The sequence below is a fragment of the Mastigoproctus giganteus genome, chromosome 5, assembly GCF_048544385.1.
Source record: "Mastigoproctus giganteus isolate SK-2022 chromosome 5, ASM4854438v1, whole genome shotgun sequence".
NCBI classification, from domain to species: domain Eukaryota; kingdom Metazoa; phylum Arthropoda; class Arachnida; order Uropygi; family Thelyphonidae; genus Mastigoproctus; species Mastigoproctus giganteus.
The window spans coordinates 87,161,815-87,183,991 of NC_143579.1; the positions used below are offsets into that span (position 1 = coordinate 87,161,815).

At 38.9% G+C, this 22,177-nt stretch overlaps 1 protein-coding gene across 1 annotated transcript in view; it reads left to right on the top strand.

Annotated features, from left to right (window-relative positions):
- LOC150085543 (uncharacterized) overlaps positions 1–22,177 on the top strand; it is a 419,624-nt gene that overhangs the window by 393,716 nt on the left and 3,731 nt on the right. The window contains exon 15 of the mRNA XM_090374596.1: positions 12,855–12,938. Coding sequence (XP_090230722.1) covers positions 12,855–12,938 — 84 coding nt within the window. The remainder of the gene's footprint in view (positions 1–12,854; positions 12,939–22,177) is intronic.

Consider the following 22,177-nt stretch of genomic DNA (forward strand, 5'->3'; position numbering starts at 1 on the left):
ACCACTAGATCGTGATCATTGCAGTTGTAGATATTTCCGCATTTTTTGATATGGATTCCTGCATCGTGAAGTACTATACAGATGAAGAAAACTAGTTTTATTAGCAGTTGTTTTTACACATTGTTGGGCTTTTGAATGTGTTTTTGTGTGGTTCGACCATTGCAGCACCCCTGCTAGCGATCTTGAAACCACCTCGGAGTTAAATAATTTTGATTGTTTTATATTTCAAATTAGGTCTACCCACATTTTGGATGGAAAACATGAATATGACTTTGAATTAAAACTATATTTAGTTTTTAGGCACATTTCTTTGTTATAGATCTTAAAATGGCCGAAAATACCAATTTCCCGCCAAAATGGAAATTTCTACAAATTGAGTTTTTAATGGGTCTAAGCTAGCAAAAAAACATATCACTAGATTATCGAGAGCAATTAGAACCAGTAAATAAATAGTAAATAAATTTGAAGAATTTGAAGTGTTGGTCAAGACATCAAAGGCAAATATTGTTGTACAATATTGCCACGAAAGTGAATTGAAATCAAATATAATGGCTGAAATAACTAAAAACAGAGACATAGAAAATGACTTGGAAGCAGGGCCGTGCAAATGGGGGTGCATTGGATGCGCCCCCCATTTGCACTGTTTAGGGGTCCGATCTAGATGCCCCAATTAAGGGAACCATCACAGTCTCAACATAAATAAATGAGGCCTCTTAAACCATTTTGCATCTGGGCCTCCAAGTACCTTTGCACAGCCCTACTAGGAAGACCTCTCTGAGCTAGAAGCCAAAGCCAGAATACCCAGGGAGAGAACTCCCAATGAAGACGAAAATGAAGACCTAGAGAACAAAGAAATTTTAGAAGGTGAACCTCAGAAAGCTGAAGAGGAAGAAAAGAATCTTGAAAAATTGGCCACCATTATGTATAACAGGCAAAAGAAGTCAAATTTTACTTAGAAGAACTTGTACACAAGCAGATCAGTGGAATAAATTCTACAATACAGATAGTTAACTGTTCGTCTGTACTTGAACAAAGGCTAATTGCAGTAAATATTGAGAATCAAGTACTCAAATCAAAAGTTGAAGTGATTACTCCTGGGCATCAGGCAACACAGCGGCAATCTCCAAGGCAGAATGCATTAACCCCAAAGAAACTAGTTATTGTTGGTGACTCTATAGTCAGGGAGACAAGGAATATATTGTGTAAAAAGGATAGATGGAATAGGACCAGGGCATGTCTGCCAGGGGCAAAAGTTGATGATGTTGTAGAGCAGATATCATCTTTTAAGGGCACAAAGGGTGATATTGTTGTACTTGTTAGCACCAATGACATTAAGAGTATCAGATCTGCAGATTTACTTAACAAGTACAGGTCAATGTTCCAAAAAAAAAAAAAAAATTGTGAGTTAGGGTTAAATTTGAAAGTGTCCGCAATTCTGCCCAGACACGATAGGAGGGAGTACATGATGAGTGCCTGGTCAATCAATTTGGCCCTAGGGGGAACGTGCAAGGCTCAAGGGGTAGAATTTTTTTCAACATGGTCTGTGCTTGTTAACAGAAGAGACTGCTTCTACGGGGATAGGGTACACTTAAATATAAAAGGTGCAAGAATATTTGCTGATGCTATCGAGGCACTGTTAGGTGGGTCAAAAAAATACTAGCTTCGGGGGATTCACAGAATAAAAGGTTAAAAGTAGCCGCAGGCAGAGGTGATTCTTGTACTACTTCTATTAGAATGACCAGCGGCCTGGGGCGAGGGATGCTGGGGATTTCAGGGACAGATGGCAATCATCGTGAAATAGTTGCCCTAACACATCCCATATACCCACCTGTCCACGAAGTGGACAGGTGGGTATATGGGATGTGTTAGGGTAACTAAGAATAGGAATAGGTGCATGTATACCAATGCTAGAAGTATAGTAAATAAATTTGAAGAATTTGAAGTGTTGGTCAACACATCAAAGGCAGATATTGTTGGGATATCATAGACGTGGTGTCACACAGATATTAGGAATGCAGAATTGGAATTATTATTAGCCATATGGTACAAGGAAGCCTGAGGCTTAGCTGAACCAGCCAAAAAAAAAAAAAAAAAAAAAAAAACATCCTGAGTTACCCCTGAGAGAGAGAGAGAGAGAGAGAGAGAGAGAGAGAGAGAGTGAGAGAGAGAGAGAGAAGTACAAAGGAATCACCAAGAAAGAGAAGAATGATGATATCCAGCTCAGGACCCTGGGTTTGCCAAGCCCATACTCACCAGATGTGAGCCACCGGGGTTAATTTGGGGAGTACAATGTGTTGAGAAAGGATAGGCAATATAGGAAGGAAGGAGGGTTCTGCTGTTAATTAAGAAAAACATAAAATCAAAAGAAGTGCATCCAGTTGATATAGATGGACACTTTCACTGCGACAGCAAAAATAAGAGTAGCAGTGTGTTATAGGCCTAATGACTCGAATGAGTTCAATGAACAATTGTACAGAGAAATACAGTTGGCTAGTAAATCAGAATGTCTTATAATGGGGGATTTTAACTTCCTAGATATTGACCAGAACTTGTTGGTTGGTCGGTTGGTCACTCGTACACTAGTAAGACTTTTGTGGATTGATTGGATGATTATTTTCTACAGCATGTTTGAGAGGTAACCAGAGAGAGTAATACTCTTGATCTGGTTATCAGCAGTGATCATTCGTGTATTAAGAATTTGCAGATAAAGGAGCCACTAGGTAACAGTGATCACAATGTACTGATGTGGGATTTACCTAAAGATATAATTACCATTGGGGGTAAAGGAAAGGGTTTTTGCTTCCGTAAAGTGATTACAGTGGTCTCAGACAGTTTTTGAATTCTGTACAGTGGGATCAACTGATGATTTTACCAACAGCAAATTCTAAGTGGGAAGCATTCAAGGAATTAACTGTGGAAGCTACTTAAAGTTTCATACCTATTAAGAAATATTGTTCAAGGTTTAGGCCTAAATGATTGTCAAATGAACTAATGAAACTCGTGGCAGAGAAGAAAAATGCATGAGATGCATATAAATTATCAGGTGACACAGAAGCCTATCCTATGGCAGATATAAGCTAGTCTGTAGTCAAATCACAAAGGACGTTTGGCAGGCAAAGGCAGATTATGAGAAATCTTTGGCAAAGGATGCTAAGAAAAACATCAGGAATTTCTTTACTTTTATAAACTCTCAAAGGAAGGGGATGAATCTGAGTGGTCCACTTGATATCGATAGTCTGACTGTTGATGATCCTGCTCAGATAGCAAACAAACTGAATATGTATTTTGCATCTATATTCACACATGAGGAGTTATTAAGGATTGAAAATGCCAGAAGGTTATCAAATTGTAGCAGGGCACTTAATGATTTTGTAATAACTGAGAGCAAAGTGGAGGAGAAATTGTTGAAGGTAAACATTAGAAAGGCATCTAGGGTGGATGGGATCTATCCAGTTATATTAAAGGAGGTGGCAAAGGAAGTAAGCAAACCCTTAGCCATAATTATGAGAGCATCCTTGGACTCAGGGGAGGTCCCCCATGGACTGGAGATGTGTAAATGTATCCCCAATTCATAAAAGGGGATTGAAGGGTGGCACGAGTAATTACAGACCAGTTAGTTTAACTTCTGTTCCGGGTAAAATAATGGAGTTACTGGTTAAAGATGCATTGCAGGATCATCTAGACAAGACTGTACCAATAATTCAGACACAGCATGGGTTTGTTAAGGGATAGTCTTGTCTGACAAATTTGATTGGATATTATGATGTGGTTACAAAGGAACTGGATGCAAAAAATAATTTTGATATCATATGTTTGGATTTCTGGAAAGCTTTTGACACTGTTGCACATGGAAAAGTACTGTACAAATTGTAGCAGAATGGTATTAAGGGTAAGTTGCTATAATGGATAAAAGGATAGTTGAGTTGGAGAAGATAGAGAGTGGTAATGAATGGGTACTGCGCTTCGTGGACTAATGTTATTAGTGGAGTCCCACAATGTTCAGTGTTGGGTCCACTGCTGTTTTGTATATTTGTCAATGATATTGATGAAGGTATATCAGGCTTAGTGTCAAAGTTTGTAGATGATACAAAGATTGGCAGGGTTGTTAATGACAGTAATGGCAGTGTGCTACTGCAACAGGATCTAGACAGTTTGGAAAGATGGGCTGAGAAGTGGCAACTGAATTTTAACATTGACAAATGCGAAGTACTGCATATGGGTAGAAGTAACCCCAGAGGAACGTTCCAATTGTGTGGTACTACATTTAAGGTGGTAGAAAATGAAAAAGACCTGGGAGTAATTGTGCAGTCAGATATGAAGTTTTCTGAGTAATACAGACAGGCTGCCAGGGTAAGTCTTGGGGTTTTGTCAGTGATATACAGGAATTTGGGAACGTTGAGAATGAGAGTAGACTTGGACAGACGAAGTTTTTTCTGTTTCATTAACTTAAATTGGCATATTAACTTATTTTCTAGAGTAGCTTTAGGTATATTCCTAGTTACGATACGTAGTTTAAATTTTAACTTAGATAGAGATTTTGTAGGTTATAACTTTTTATTGGTAAAAGTATCCGATACACATATTTTTAAGTTTTGCAGATCCGGCGAACAATAAGTTTTTTAGCTATATTTAGCTGCTTTATTGACTAATTATATAATAAATTATTTGCTATAAGTAGCTTATAGACCTAGACAAGATCCTTGGTTTATTCTGAATTGAGACAGGGAGATTAGTGTGTCCGTAGATTTACCTTTCGTAACTTGCTGCCATTGTTATATGATACAACATTATATTCCCGTACTAGGTAGCGTTAGCTAATATAGTGTTATATAGTATATAATATTATCAATTAATCAGTAAAATTTATTAATCTTGTTAAACTTCATTGTCAATTAAATTGTACTTTTTAATTAAATGCATATAACGACTTAGATTTTACAAACATAACATAATTAATTGATACATAACTTGATACGGAAGTTATATAACGGAACTCGAAGATAATACTCGATACTCAAAAAAAATATATAGATATTTAGTCTTATAACTGCGTTGGGATACAAGCTTAGGATTATAATTTTGTAATGAAATTGAAATTTTATTGAAATTGAATCGAAAACCTGACTCAGACCAGAGCAGCAAAGCAAAAGGCTCGAGCTAAATGGAGTGCTGTGACTCAGGGGAGAACTGAGGGGGACAGTTGACCTCTGAATCACAGTCATTTAAAATGCACTGCTTGCTTGATGTTTGTGGAGTAATCAGGTACAAGGCATGATATTGTCAAGTGGGATGGATGTCTTTGTGTGTGTGTGCAATGTAAGGAGTGTGAGGAAATGAGGTGACAACTCATGGTTGTTATGGGCCTATATGAGAGCTTGAAGGACAGGGTGGATGCCCTCAAAGGATCTAAATTGAGGGCCCATCAAGCTCTCAGCTGCCCACATCAATGCCAGAGCTTGCACTTGATCATCGCGCAACACAGTGGTAACCACTAAGGCAGAATGCACTGGTCCCACAGGAACTAGTAGTTGTTGGTAACTCTTATTGTCAGGGAAACGGGTAACATGGAATGTAAAAAGGATAGGTAGAACAGGACCAGGGTATGTCTGCCGGGGCAAAGGTTGATGACGTAGACCGGATATCATCTTTTAAGATCACAAAAGGTGATATTGTTGCACACTTTGGCATTAGTGATATTAAGAGTAAGAGACCAGAGGAATTACTTAACAAGTACAAGTCACTGATGAAAAAAAGCCGTGAATTTGAAAGTGTCTGCAATTCTGCCTGGACACGATACAAGGGAGTATATGATGACAGCCTTGTTGATCAATTCGGCCCTGGAAAGATTGTTCAAGGCTCAAGGGGTAGAATTTTTCTCAGCCTGGTCTGTGCTTGTTAACAGGAGTGACTGCTCCTACAGGTATGGGATACATTTAAATAGAAAGGGTGCAAGAATATTTGCTGATGCTATTGAGGCAGAGTTAGGTGGGTCGGAAAACTGCTAGCTTGGAGGGATACAAGGATTAATAGATTAACAGTAGCCACTGGCAGAGGTGAAAGTGATTCTTGCACTGCTTCTATTGGAATGAGCAGCAGCCTGGAAGCCAAGATACAGGGTATTTCAGAGACTACTGGTCATTGCAGTACAAGTAAACACCAAGGTTGTGTTAGGGTAGCTAAGAATAGGAACAGGTGCATGTATACATGCGTATACACCAATGCTAGGAGTTTGGTAAATGAATTTGATGAATTTGAGGTATTGCTCAAAACATCAAAGGTGGATATTGTTGTGATATCAGAGATGTGGTATTACCCAGATATGAGGAATGCAGAACTGGAATTTGTGGAGTACAATGTGTACAGGAAGGATAGATAGGATAGGAAGGGAGGAAGGAGGGGTTATGCTATTTGTTGAGAAACACATAAAATCCAAGGAAGTGAAGCCAGTCAGCATCGCTGGACAGTGCAATGTCGAGTCAGTTTGGTGTGACATAAGCATTGGGAGATAAAAATTGAGAGCAGGAGTGTGTTATAGGCCTAATGACTCTGATGAGTATAATAAGAAACTGTACAGGGAAATCGAGTGGGCCAGTAAATCAGAGTCTTAAAATGGGGGATTTGTAGGTTGGTCACTCACACACTAGCAAGGCTTTTGTGGATTTATTGGATGATTGTTTTCTACATCAGCATGTTCGGGAGGCAACTGGAGGGAGTAATACTCTTGATCTGATTATCAGTAGTGATTCTTCATGCATTAAGAATCTGCATATAAAGGAACACTAGGTGGCAGTGATAACAGTGTGCTGAAGTGGGATTTACTCAAAGAAGTAACTACCATCAGGAGTAAAAGGAAGGGTTTTTGCTTTCATAAAGGCAACTACGGTGGTCTGAGATAGTATTTAAATTCTGATGAAGTTACCAACAGCAAATTCAAAATGGGAAGCATTCAAAGAATTAATCTTGGAAGCTACTAGGCTTTACATACCAACTAAGAAATATTGTTCAAGGTTTAGGCTTAAATGGATGTCAGATGAACTAATGAGACGTATGGCAGAGAAGCGAAATGCATGGGACACACACAAATTAATGGGTGACATGGAAGCTTATGATAGATATAAGGTGGTCTGTAACCAAGTCACATAGTAGATTAGGCAGAGAAAGGCAGATTATGAGAAATCTTTGGCAAAGGATGCAAATAAAAACAGCAAAGAGTTCTTTATCTATGTAAACCTAGAAGGAAAGGGATGAATCAGATGGGTCCAACTGGGTGTTGATTGTTCAACTGTTGATGATCCTGCTCAGGTGGCTAACAAACTTAATGAGTATTTTTCATCTTCATTCACACGCGAGGAGTTATTTAGTGAAGGGAATGCCAGAGGTGAATTGAACTCTTACAGTGAGCTGGACGATTTTGTAATAACTGAAAGGAAAGTGGAGGAGAAATTGTAGAAGATAAACATAAAAAATGCACCCTTGGCCGATGGGATCTATCCAGTTATATTAAAAGAGGCAGCAAAGGAAGTAAGCAAACCCTTAGCCATAATTATGAGAGCTTCTTTGGACTCGGGGGAGGTATCCATCAACTGGAGATGTGCAAAGGTGACCCCGATTCACAAAGGAGGAGCATTATTGTCAAAGTAGCTTATGTACCATCAAACCCCTATAACAACAAAGGAGGATCAAAGGGCCACACAAGTAATTATAGACCTCTTAGATTAATTTCTGTTCTGGGAAAATTAATCGAGGCACTGGTTAAAGAAGCACTGCAGGTCATCTAGACGAGACTTCAGTTATAGCTCGTACACTGCCCGGTTTTGTTAAGGGAAAGTGTTGCCTGACCAATTTGATTGGATACTATGATGTCTTCACAAAGGAACTTGATGCAGGGAATAAATTTGATATCATATATTTGAATTTTAGAAAGGCTTTTGATACTGTTGCACATGGAAGACTACTGAACAAATTGGAGTAGTGTGGCTGGCATTGTAGGCAAATTGCTGCTGTGGATAAAGGGATGTTTGAGGGGGGGGTGAAGGCAGAGAGTGGTAATCAATGGACACTGCTCATCGTGGACTAATGTAATTAGTGGAGTTCCTCAGGGTTCAGTGTTTGGTCCAGTGTTGTTTTCTGTATTTATAAATGATATTGATGATGGTATATCAAGCTTAATGTCCAAGGTTGCAGGTAATACAAAGGTTGGCAGGATTGTTAAGGACACTACTGATGCTATGCTGCTGCAACAGGATCTGGAAAGGTTGAGCTGATGGGCTGAAAGGTGGCAAATGAAGTTTAACATTGACAAATGTAAAGTACTACGTATGGGAAACAGTAACCCCAGAGCAACGTATCAACTCTGTTGTAGAGAATAAAAAGGACCTGGGGGTAATTGTGCAGATAGATATGATGTTTTCTGAGCAGTGTAGATGGCCTGCAAGAGTAGCTCATGGTGTCTTGTCAATGATATACAGGAATTTTTCTAGGAGGTGATTATACCCTTGTATAAAGCAATGGTCAGGCCACACCCTGAGTACTGTATACAGGTCTGGAGGACTCATTTTAAGAAGGATTAGAGCTGTTGGAACGAGTACAGAGAAAGGCAACAAGATTAGTGAATGGAACAAAGGGTTGCTCTTACGAAGAAAGGCTTAAGTTTTGCAAACAAGAGTCTGGAAACTGGACACCTGCAAGGTGATCTGATTGAGGTGTATAAAGCCTTGAATGGTTTGAGCATGTTCAATGCTGATCGGATTGTTTCTCTTGCTCAGAATAATCACCTGAGAGGGTGTAAATTCAAATTGATTTTTTTTTTTTTTTTTTGATTCATGCTGCATAAGCTTGCTTTCTTGCATCATATGCCTCTACTAATGCTAATGCTAATTTTGCTAGCAGGGAAAAGGTGGTGATTGTATATACTCTGTATAAGGCAATGGTTAGGCCACGCCTTGAGTACTGCGTACAGGTCTGAAGGTCTTGAATGGGTTGAGCATGCTGAATTCTGATGGGATTATTCCACTTGTTCAGATTACAAACTTAAGGGGGCATAAATTGAAATTGAGGAAAGTCAGATGTAAAATAGGTGTGTGAAAATTTGCATTTAGCCAGCAGGTGGTTAATTGCTGGAAGAAACTTTCATCTATCGTGGAAGTTGATAGGTTAAATAAATATAAGGAAGAATTGGACAAACATTTAGAGGGAATGGTTGTGTAAAATTTTTTTTTTTTTTTGGCTAATGCAGGAGCAAAGGTCCGTGGCAAAAGTGAAACCACTCAAGCTAAAAAAGTGACTACTAAACCATATTAAAAGGGCAAAGAGAGACTCTACATGTTTGTTTGTTTATTTGTTTTTTAGGAGCATTAGCAACTAAGGCCATATTGTTCCCGGAATATGTGGTGGTCATTCCCTTATCTTTCCGCATCCTCCATATTTTGTGGTCACGGGCTCGAACCCCTGTCTAATCAAGAAGAATGTGCTACACGTTGCTGCTCCTGCCTACCTGGCTGCGGAGGCGGCCCAGACTTTACATTAAAGAGCAGCAAGGCTGTAAAAGATATGGTCATCACTAAGCTCCACCAATTCAGCCCCCACCTGAAAGAAGTGAAACTGAACACAATGAAGAAGATAAGAAATAATGGTGTATTGACAGAAGTTGCAAACAAAGAGGATATTAACAGAATAAAGACTAACCCTGAAGTCCAGAAGCCCTGCAACCTGAAAAAAACCTAAACAGAGAAATCCCTATATACTTATTTTTCATATTGTAGAGTCCACTCCTGAAAGGGAATTAATGACCACTGATGAATTTGCAGAACAATTTCAGTTGAAGAGAGGCACAAGGAGCCGACAAAATTGGCAGCTGAATGTAGTAGAACAGATTTCATCTGAAATATGGCAAAAATTAAAAGTGCAACTGAGAATCTATGCTGGCTGGACCAGCCATAGATCTCTAACAAAAATTGCATTTTTGTTATAGACAACTTTAGTTTAACTTTATACAAATAACAATGCATATAGAAATGTATTTTTCTAGTAGTTTACAAGTTAGCTTGGACTATAAGCACATTTCTGGTAAACCAAGAAAATGTGAAAAGACTTTCCTAGGAAATGACAAAAACGTTTACTACAAAATGATTTTGTAGTCAACTTCTGACACTAAACCTATGATAGAGTAAGATAGGAAATGGATAGAAAAAAAAAAAAAAGGTTTGATATCATATACTTAGATTTCAGAACACCATTTGGTACTGTTCCATATAAAAGACTGCTGAACAAATTAGAGCAGAGTAACTTTCCCCTAAGTAGCCTTAGGGGAAAGTTACTGCCATTGCCAAAGGGATGAGAGAGAGAGAGAGAGAGAGAGAGAGAGATTAATAAAATTTATTGATGTTGTGTTGAATACATACCAAAAAAGATACAAAGGGTACTAGGAAAGTTTTGCAATATGACGCAACAATGAATCACAGGAAGCTGCTTGTTGCTGCATGTTGAGACATGTTCATACGTGCATAGTAGCCGCCGCGCCAAGTCGATGGGCTCAGTTATTCATTAGTAGTGAGAGTGTAAAGTTCTTGCGATGGCATCGTGGTCACGAAATGAGATAAGGACAGTTTTGCGGTATAATTTCGTGCGTGGTTTAACCATAGACCAGTGCTTAGAAGAAATGACTCTTGCACTAGATGATGATTGTCCACATCGTACAACGATATTCAGGTGGTATAGAGAATTCCAAAGGGGAAATTTCACTCTGGAGGATTCTGAGAGGCCGGGAAGGCCACGAACGTCAGTTACGGAGGAAAACGTTACTGCTGTGAGGAAAATGCTTGACGAAAACAGGCGAGTGACCTACCAACAGATAGAGGATACTTTGGGCCTAAATGCACCAGCAGTTCTTTCGATTCTGCAAGATCATTTGCACGTGAAGAAACTTTGTTCTCTCTGGGTGCCGCATCAACTGACTGAAGAGCAGATGACACGACGTGTGACTTGGTGCCGGGAGATGTTAAAAAAGTTTGATAAGGGACAATCTCGGTATGTGAACAACATCGTGATAGGTGACGAGACTTGGCTGTACTATTACGATCTACCGACCAAGGCTCAAAACAAATTTTGGGTCTTTGATGATGACGACACACCCATAATTGTCAGAAAATCCCGATCTGTAAAGAAGAAAATGATAGCTGTATTTTTCAAATCGAGTGGAATTGTGGAACGTGTCGTTTTGGACACGCAGAAGACAGTCACAGCTAAGTGGTATACTGAACAATGCCTGCCTAAAGTCATTGGATCTATGAAGAACCTGCGGCCAAAGTCAAGAATGGACACCTGGTACCTCTATCACGAAAATGCTCCAGCTCACCGCGCCAAAGCCTGCACCGAATATTTGACCATGACAGGACTGAAACTTCTCGAGCACCCTCCCTACAGACCAGACCTTGCTCCCTGCGACTTTGCACTGTTCCCGCATGTGAAAATGAAGCTAAAAGGGAGGAGGTTTTCCAGTGATGAGGACCTTCTACGGGCTTGGGACGACGAGTGTGCTTTACTCCCTAGTGAAAGTTGGCAGAACTGGTTTAAAGATTGGTTTCGGAGGATGGAGAGGTGTATTGAATGTAGAGGAAATTACTTTGAAAAAATTAAATAAACAAAGCTGTATTGCAAAACTTACCTAGTACTAATTACTATATCCCTGAGGAAAGAGTAGATAAATAGCATTCAATTCAGAGAGAGAGGCCGACCGGGCCAGCCGGGTGGGTAAAGTGCCTGCCTGGCAACCCAAAGGTCGCGGGTTCGATTCCTGCCTCGGGCTTGGATTAAAGTACTGTAAAAACCTTGGGAGGTGCATTATGGCGACAGAAGCCTATGCGCCAACAACTACCAAATAAAAAAAAAAAAAAAAAAAAGAGAGAGAGGGAGAGAGAGAGAGAGAGAGAGAGAGAGAGATCCAGAAAAAGTAAGCAAATGGACTGAGAACTGTCAGTTAAAGTTGAAAAAGACAGCTGCATATGGGTAGCAGTAAAAGACCTGAAGGTAATTCTGCAATCAGACATGAGGTGTTTAGTGTTTCCTCTCATCTCCTCCTAGACAAGACAAGTGGGCCAGTGATATCTTTGCAGTAGAGCCAAGATTAAGCCTTGAAACTTACTTAGAAATAAGGAATGCTGTTTCCTTCGAATATCATTATGGTTGTAGTCTGATGGCCAAGAAATATCACGATGGTCACACACCAATCTCTACATTTTTGAGGGAGGTACCTTGACTTCTCAAAAGTATAGAAATGAGATCTTTATGCCCTTCAAAATGTTTTGGAGGTTTCATAAGCCCCAAATTCATTTTCATGGGTGATAAATGCTCTTGCAATGGGTATGCTTAGTTGATCCTTGAGAGTGAGGATGTTCTCTAATTGCAGTGGCCATCGGATCTAAAGCCTCCCAGAAATCCTTGAACATATCTGGGTTGTTTTATGGAAACTATTTAGAGCACATCAGCCTACTAACATAACCTTTCATGGTGAGTTCTCTATAGAAGAGTGTGACTTATTCACAAAGTCTTATCCTCACCCTTGTAGACAACATGAGAGCTCATTGTGAGTTTGGCTGTTAAAGGTGATCATCTTTACTATAAAATACCTTAATTTGATAATTGTGACATAACTTTACGACACCAGCATACTTTTAATAAGGTGAATCATCGAGAACCAAAAAAAAAATTAGGTTTTCTATAGTGAAACTTCAAGTAAATTAGTATTTGTTAAATATTATTTTAATGACATATGAGAGTTAAATCCATGTTAAATCTTTGAATTCTGCACCACATATAAAAATTATTCAACCAAACCCATTTTCACTTTTCATTTCTAGGTATGTCTGGTCACTTACCTGATTTTGCACCTCACCCCCATGCCTCATCTTCATACCATGGCCAGCCACTTATTCCTTTCTCAGGTAACTTTTATGAAATATTAACATGTTTTGATAAATTGATTGTGTTTCAGAGTTGTCATCGTGTGTATTCACAATGAAATATCACAAATCTAAGATTTAGAAATAGTGGATTTTTTTTGCTGGAAGTGTTATTTTGTTTTCTTTGCCATCCAATGATCTGGAGCAGTGGTTCTCAACCTTTTTTTTTTTGCTTGTGGCCCACTTCTGAGTTTCATTAACTCTGGTCCCACCCCTCATATTGTTTAATTATAATAAATGTAATATTTATAATAAATATGTACTTTATGAACTGCACTTTTTTATAACATCTTATTTGTTTATAATAAAAGGAATATTAATAATAAAAAGGGGTTTTATTAACTACAATCTTTATTTATAATAGAATTTTTACTTATATAATATTGATTATTCACAATATACAATTATACTCTTAACAAAAAATATTGCAATAATATTATGGTCCCTTAGTTTAGTGAGATCCTTGCAGATCTCACTAATTTTTTTAATATTAGTAATAATTTTATTTTAGAAATGAACTTTTTGTGGCCCCAATTTTACGACTTTTACCTGTGGCCCCCAGAAATACAGCATGGCCTCCTGGGGGGCCATATGGCCCCCGTTGAGAACCACTGATCTAGAGGATAATCTGGAAATTCATTCAGCATCAGATAAAAGTGATAAGGAGGGAACTTCACCATGGATAACTAGCACACCACAATTTCATTAACTGAAATGTTGAAAGAATACAGCTTCTAGAAATAGGTGCTGCATTAAGTATTCTAAGAAACAATGAACCCAAGGTACTGCTATTATTTTTTCCCTCTACAAAAAAAAGAAATGATACAATCAGCAATCTGCTTTTGAGCAGAAAATTATGGTGTCATGGTTTTGTGGTGTAATGTTTTTCCAAGAAGAGAAAAGTTTCATTTTTATTTCTACAATGTATAGTGAAAAAGCTGTTGGCGAAGCAATTAAAAAGTTTGAAGTAATTCAATTTTTTAATTATGCAACAAAAGTAGACATTCTTGCCATGTTTTTTTCATAATGCTATTATTAATAATATACTTAAGTTTCAGTGTTAAACATGGCTCAAGTTGCCATTACCAAACTCGAGCTGAATCATCCCAGCATAGTGTCCATTTTTCAGGACTTGTTTTTGACAAAAATAATTGACTTCTATAGAGCATATCAGTCATATAAAGAGTCCACTTCTGAAGCAAATGAATATCTTAAGAGTCCTATCTGCTATATATATATCCTGGGGAGCAGAGATATAGCAGATAGGACTTCTTGACATCCCAGTAGTATGTAATAATATGGATAAAATCGATGTATGCACTGTACAGTTAAGTTCTAGGACTGAGTCTACTGCACACATCACAGCGGCAGCTGACCTATGTGATGACTTCTTAGAGCTGCAGTCATTTGTGTATCACATGTAAGAGCTGTTTTCCAGGGTGTTGTTGTGTTAAGTAATGCAAGCTAAGTAATGAAAACTGCTAGCTTGGGGGGAGACAAAGACCAATAGATTGACAGTAGCCACTGGCAGAGGTGAAAGAGATTCTTGCACTGCTTCTATTAGAATGAGCAGAAGCCTGAAAAACAAGATGCATGGTATTTCAGAGACTGCTGGGAGCCACTGCGGTACAAGTAAACACATGGGTTGTGTTAGGGTAGCTAAGAATAGAAACAGGTGCAGGTATACTTGCGTGTACACCAATGCTAGGAGTTTAGTAAATAAATTTGATGAATTTGAGGTATTGCTCAAAACATCAAAGGCAGATATTGTTGGGATATCAGAGACGTGGTGTCACACAGATATAAGGGATGCAGAACTGCAATTTGGGGAGTACAACGTTTACAGAAAGGATAGACAGGATAGGAAGGGGGAGGGGTTATGCTATTAGTTAAGAAACACATAAAAACCAAGGAAGTGAAGCCAGTCGACATCGCTGGACAGTGCAGTGTGGAGTCAGTTTGGTGTGACATAAGCATTGGGAGATCAAAATTGAGAGTAGGAGTGTGCTATAGGCCTAATGACTCTGATGAGTATAATAAGGAACTGTACAGGGAAATAGAGTGGGCCAGTAAATCAGAGAGTCTTATAATGAGAGATTTTAATTTCCCAGATATTGACTGGAATTTGGGGTCTGGTTACTCACACACTAGCAGGGCTTTTGTGGATTTATTGGATGATTGTTTTCCACATCAGCATGTTCGGGAGGCAACTAGAGGGAGTAATATTCTTGATTTGATTATCAGCAGTGATTCTTCATGCATTAAGAATCTGCAGATAAATGAACCACTAGGTGGCAGTGATCACAGTGTGCTGAAGTGGGATTTACTCAAAGAGGTAACTACCATTAGGGGTAAAGGGAAGGGTTATTGCTTCTGTAAAGGCGACTACGATGGACTGAGACAGTATTTAAATTCTATACAGTGGGACCAACTGATGATGTTACCAACAGCAAATTCAAAATGGGAAGCATTCAAAGAACTTATCTTGGAAACTACTAGGCTTTACATACCAACTAAGAAATATTGTTCAAGGTTTAGGCCAAAATGGATGTGAGATGAACTAATGAGGCATGGCAGAGAAGAAAAATGCATGGGATACTTACAAATTAACACATGACACAGAAGCCTATGATAGATACAAGTTCATATGCAACCAAGTTACAAAGGAGGTTAGGCAGGCGAAGGCAGATTACGAGAAATCTTTGGCAAAGAGTTCTTTACTTATGTAAACTCTAGAAGGAAGGGGATGAATCAGATTCGTCCACTTGATATTGATGGGTCAACTGTTGATGATCCTGCTAAGGTAGCTAACAAACTAAATGAATATTTTGCATCGACATTCACACATGAGGAGTTATTCAGCAAGGGGAATGCCAGAGGTGTATTCAACTCTAGCGGTAAGCTACAGAATCTTGAAATAACTGAGAGTAAAGTGGAGGAGAAACTGTTGAAGATAAAAACAAGAAAGGCACCCGGGGTGGATGGGATCTATCCAGTTATATTAAAGGAGGCAGCAAAGGAAGTAAGCAAACCCTTAGCCATAATTATGAGAGCTTCCTTGGACTCAGGGGAGGTACCCATAGACTGGAAATGTGCAAATGTGACCCCAATTCACAAAGGAGGATCAAAGGCTGACACAAGTAATTATAGACCTGTGAGCTTAACTTCTGTTCCAGGAAAATTAATGGAGGCACTGGTTAAAGAAGCACTGCAGGATCATTTAGACAAGACTTCAGTTATAGCTCAGACACAGCATGGTTTTGTTAAGGGGAAGTCTTGCCTGATCAACTTGATTGGATACTATGATGCAGTCACAAAAGAACTGGATGCAGGGAATAATTTTGATATTATATACTTGGATCTTAGAAAGGCTTTTGATACTGTTGCACATGGAAGACTGCTACACAAATTGGAGCAGTGTGACATTGGAGGCAAATTGCTGCTATGGATAAAGGGGTGGTTGAGGGGGAGAAGACAGAGAGTGGTAATCAATGGACACTGCTCATCGTGGACTAATGTTATTAGTGGAGTCCCTCAGGGCTCAGTGTTGGGTCCATTATTGTTTTCTGTATTTATAAATGATATTGATGATGGTATATCAAGCTTAATGTCCAAGTTTGCAGATGATACAAAGGTTGGCAGGGTTGTCAAGGACACTACTGACACTATGCTGCTGCAACAGGATCTGGAAAGGTTGAGCAGATGGGCTGAGAGGTGGCAAATGAAGTTTAACATTGACAAATGTAAAGTACTACACATGGGAAACAGCAACCCCAGAGCAACGTATCAACTCTGTGGTACTACACTGACAGTGGTAGAGAATGAAAGGGACTTGGGGGTGGTTGTGCAGGCAGATATGAAGTTTTCAAGAAGGATGTAGAGCTGCTGGAACGAGTACAGAGAAGGGCAACAAGATTAGTGAATGGAACAAAGGGGTGCTCTTACGAAGAAAGGCTTAAGTTTTGCAAATTACAGTGTCTGGAGACTAGGCACCAGCGAGGTGATCTGATAGAGGTGTATAAAGCCTTGAATGGTTTAAGCATGCTCAATGCTGATGGGATTCTTCCTCTAGCTCAGAAAAATCACCTGAGAGGGCATAAATTCAAATTGAGGAAAGACAGATGTAGGATAGACGTGCGGAAATTTGCCTTTAGCCAGCGGGTGGTTGGTTGGTGGAATAGACTCCCATCCCATCCCATCCCTTGTGGTGGAGGTTGATAGCCTAAATACGTTTAAGGCTCAGCTGGACAGGTATTTTGAACGAACAGAGGGGTGAAGTGGAAGTGGTTTTTTTTGGCTGATGCTGCATAAGCTTGCTTTCTTGCATCAAATGCCTCTGCTAATGCTAATGCTACTAAGTGGAGCATTAAATTTTGTTTCAAGTTGAGGAAAGCGTGATTGAAACATAGGAATTGGTAAAAGAAGCATGTGGTAAAATAATGATCTAGTCTACCCAGCACAATATTGCTTTTGGAAAAAATTACTCTACCTTAGATGTACATAAACAACTGGAAAATCAGGTAAGAAATGCTTTTCTCAGAAAACAACACCAAGTAATGGTTAATTTTGATATTAAGACATCATATGATACCACCTGGCACTATGCTATACTTAGAAGGTTACATCAGGTTGGCCTTGGAGAACCTCTACCCCTCTTGAATTCAGTATGCAATTTCCTTAAGAATTGGACTTTCCAAGTTCAAATAAACAATACACTTTCCAAAACATATTATCAGGAAGAAGGGGTCCCTCAAGGATCTGTACTAAGTGCCATACTTTTTGCAGTTCACTTCGGCACAGTAATAGAACAAATAACAAACAAAATCTTTACAACTGTTTATGCTGATGATTTCAGCATTTTTTATCAAGAAGAACGTATGAGGACAATAGAACGACAATTAAAAGTAGCCATAAACAAAGTCATAAAATGGACAGAAAGAAATGGATACAGAATTTCTGTATTAAAGACCGTATGTATACATTTCTGCAGAAAAAGGAATCTCCAGCCTGATCCCCAATTCGAGCTGAATCATCCCACTTAAAAATAGTGTCCGTTTTTCAGGACTTGTTTTTGACAAAAAAAAATTGACTTTTATAGAGAATATCAGCCATATAAAGAGTCCACTTCTGAAGAAAATGAATATCTTAAGAGTCCTATCTGCTATATCCTGGGGAGCAGGGAGAGCAGTACTACTACTGCTATATTGCCTACTCATTCGGTCTGAGTTAGACTATGGTGCCCCAGTCTATGACTCAGCAAGACCTAGTGCCTGAGATGACTCAGTACATCAGTGTGCAGAGCCTCTATGCTGGTGCCAAAGAACCTCCTTTGCACATCAGAAAATAAAATCCCTACAGGTCACCCCCCTACATAAAACTTTTTATATCTGATTGGGAAAAACATTTTCAACAACAAGAAAGCACCAATAAACCCCCACACATGAGATTAAAAAACCTTCTCCTCAGCAGAGATCTTAACCTGGATAATACAACTCCACTGCTAAGCAGTCTACACCAACATGGATAATCAAACAGACCACAGGAACTCCCGAACTTATGTAAGGGTTGCAAAACACTACATAGGTCGGCGCCTCCGTAGCCAGGTGGGCAGGAGCAACAGTGCGTAGCACACACTTCTTGATTAGACCGGTGTTCGAGCCTGTGACCACCAAATACGGAGAATGCGGAAAAGTCAGGGAATGACCACTGCATATCCTCGGAGCAATATGGCCTTAGTTGCTAATGTTCCTAAAAAAAAAACAAATAACAACTACGTAAGTCAGAATTTTCCCCATGCTTTTGCAGCACCCACAACTGTGTTCGCTGAATAATTTGAATCAAAAAAGAAATGTTCGACGAACATGTAAATAGAATTATTTATTGTATTTATTAAATTTTTTACCTCAGGCACAGGCACCTCCATAGCCAGGTGGGCAGGAGCAGTAGTGCGTAGCACATGCTTCTTGATTAGACCGGGGTTGGAGCCTGTGACCACCAAATACGGAAGTTGCAGAAAGGTCAGGGAATGACCACCGCATATCCCTGGAGTAATATGGCCTTAGTTGCTAATGCTCCTAAAAAACAAATAACAATAACAACCTCATGCACAGGAAAAATTCCAAAAGCGTACAATTTAAAAAAAAAATTGTAAAAAAATTACAAAAAAAAAAAAGAGAGGAGACAGGTAGTCAGTAATTACCCCTCAAGCATCGTTTCCAGAATCGATGTCTTCAGCTAATGGAGGTTGAGGGCTGTGGAGATTTAAAAGGGATCGGCTGCTCAACCTTACGAAAGAACATATTAATGGTGACTAGACAGTGGCTGTTTTCTTTTCATCATAGATTTCTTTGTAGCAAGCAAGCATATCATTCACCCCTCTTAACTTTTAAGAAACGTTCGCTGTCAGGATCCATCTTCTCAAACCTCGCCATTGCCATCTGTATGGTGATGAAACGTTTCAGCTCCTCATTGGGTTCATCTTGAGCTTCATCAGCATTTTCTTCTTTCATTATCGCTGCATGCAAGTCAAAGTTTTTCATTAGATAATTCCTTCTCTTCTTCCTCCATTAACTCCTCCACGTCTTTGGCATCAACTTCCAACTGAAGTAGCTATCTGTCTATGATTTGTCTTTTTCATCCTCCGAAGCCTTTTACATGCTGTGGGCATATTTTCTTCCATGCGGCATTTAAACAACTTTTAGTAATTTCCACCTAGGCCTTATTAATGTTTAAGATGGCATGGTAAATATTGTAAGATTTCCAAAAGTCTCTTTAACGTAAAATTTTTCTCATTGTCTACTGCAGACAATGCCTGAGCAAATGTGCGTAAATAGTATGCTTTTAAATTCGAAATAGCACCCTGATCCATAGGTTGGATGAGTGAAGCCATGTTTGGTGATAGAAATATGACTCTCACATCTGAATTCAAATCATCTAGATGTTTAGGATGTTCAAGAACGTTATCTAATAAAAGCAAAATCTTGAAAGGAACGTCTTTTACAATTATTTTACAATTACGTTGTCTTTACAATTATTTTCAACCTCGGGAATGAAGGAGCATTTAAATCAATCCTCAATGAGAGATATTGTTATCCATGCTCTCTGGTTTGATCGGAAATGCACTGGTAGGGTGGCTTTATTGATGCCCTTAAATGCACGAGGATTTCAAGAATGGTACACGAGCAGTGGTTTTAATCTGTAATCTCCCGCTGCATTAGCCCCAAGCAAGAGCATGGCCCTATCTTTTGACGTCTTGAAATTTGGCATTGCATTTTTCTCTTTGGCAATGTATGTTCGATCCGGCATTTTTTTCTGATACAGAGCAGTCTCGTCAACGTTAAAAATTTGTTGCATTGAATATAGCCACCTTCATCAATAATTTTTTCCAGCACATCACAAAATTTCTCTGCAGCTGCAGAATCTGCACTGGCGACTTCACCGCATCCTTTAACGTTGTGGAAACCAGCCTGAACCTATTAAACCACCCGTTGCTTGCCACGAACTTGGCTTGGGGTTCGCTGTACTGTACTTATCCATAATATCTTTATAAATACTTGTTGCTTTTGCTTGAATGGCCATTGGACTCAGGGGCACTTGCTTCTGAATCTGATTTTCCATCCATATTATTAACAAGCTGTTCCATGTTCGATATAGCACCTGAATGTTGTTTTTTGATCATGTCAAAAAACAGTGCATTGATCTTTTGACATGTTCTTTTATATGCACACTGTTCTTTAAAATAGTATTCACCATTGAAGCAGAGAGACCTAATTCCCTTGCAGTAGATGACAAACTGTGTCCTGTTTCATACTTAATCATTTTCCTCTTCATTTCTAAATCAGTTTTGTTTTGTTTCCTGTCACTGCCAGCACTTGCTCTTTCCGTTGGTCCCTTTCCCTTCATCATTGTAATACGTAGCCAACTGGGCTAGCCGGGTAGGTAAAGTGCCTGCCTGGCAACCCAAAGGTCGCGGGTTCGATTCCCGCCTAGGGCTGGATATCACGATGGTGCCAAACGAACCGGTTGGTTGGATATCCCGGCCACGATACATGAAGGAAGCAAGAAAAAACTGGTTCCTTCGTGTATTGATCACATCATACGAAATAAATAAATAAAATAAATTGTAATACGTAAATAGGAACGAAGAGAAGTTTCTGAAAATTTATTTTTTATATGATTGAAGATTTCAGTGAAGGGGAATACGTTTCACCATAACAGCGTAAAAACCCACACAATTGCAGTTATCGGGATTATTGCAAATGCAATAAGATACAGTTTACTACCCATTTATAATTTAGCTGCACTAACAGCAAAGCCCAATAAACTGGAAAGTGCAAATTGTTTTTATTGTTTTTTTGGTTGTGATCTCCAGAAACGTGCTTTAGAAAAAATTGATTCAAATTTCAAAATTGAAAAATTTTGAAATTTGAAAATACTCTTTTAAATGCTATTAAATATTCTGTCCTTACTGAGATGCGAAACTTCACCATCAAATAAGTATGCAAATATTATGTGGAATATATAAAATGTTTAAGGCCATTTTTTAGGCCTTAAGTAGCAAGACACAAAACTGAAAAACCATGATTCTTGTTGCTTAAAACCTGCTCTTTCCATTGGTGGCAAAAACAAGAAAATTGAAGATGGCCCACATTAAGATATTTGCCCCTAAAGATAGGTCAGATTTTGAGTCTATCTTTGAAGGAAAATATCTCAGCCAGCAAACAAGTATGAGCTCATATTTAGTTAGGCTGAATTCATACAGATTTCAAAAATCTTGCTTAAATTTGTTACGACAGATTTTTGGTACCAGTTTTAGACCGCATTGTAAAAAATGTGAAGGATTTTGAGCCTGTATACCAAATGTTTTGTATTCTCTGCCAAAAGTTACCTAGGTATACCAAGTTTCAGAGCACTACCTCTCACCATTGTGCAATAGTAACACTTAAAAACATTGAAATTTTTTGTAATTTGCTCCGTGTAACACAAGTGACCTCCACAAAAAAGGTGCTGGTGCCTCAAGTATACTATATTTTGAACTGCACATTTGCACAGCTTCTTTGGAAACGTATTTAAACATCTACACCAAGTTTCAACAAAATTGAAGATGGTTGAGCAGGGACCATCTTCAAAATTAGGCCACTTGACATAGTATCACCTTCCATTGAATCATCTCATGGGGTACCACCTGCCAAGAAAAAACAACTCCATTCTCAATCGATGCG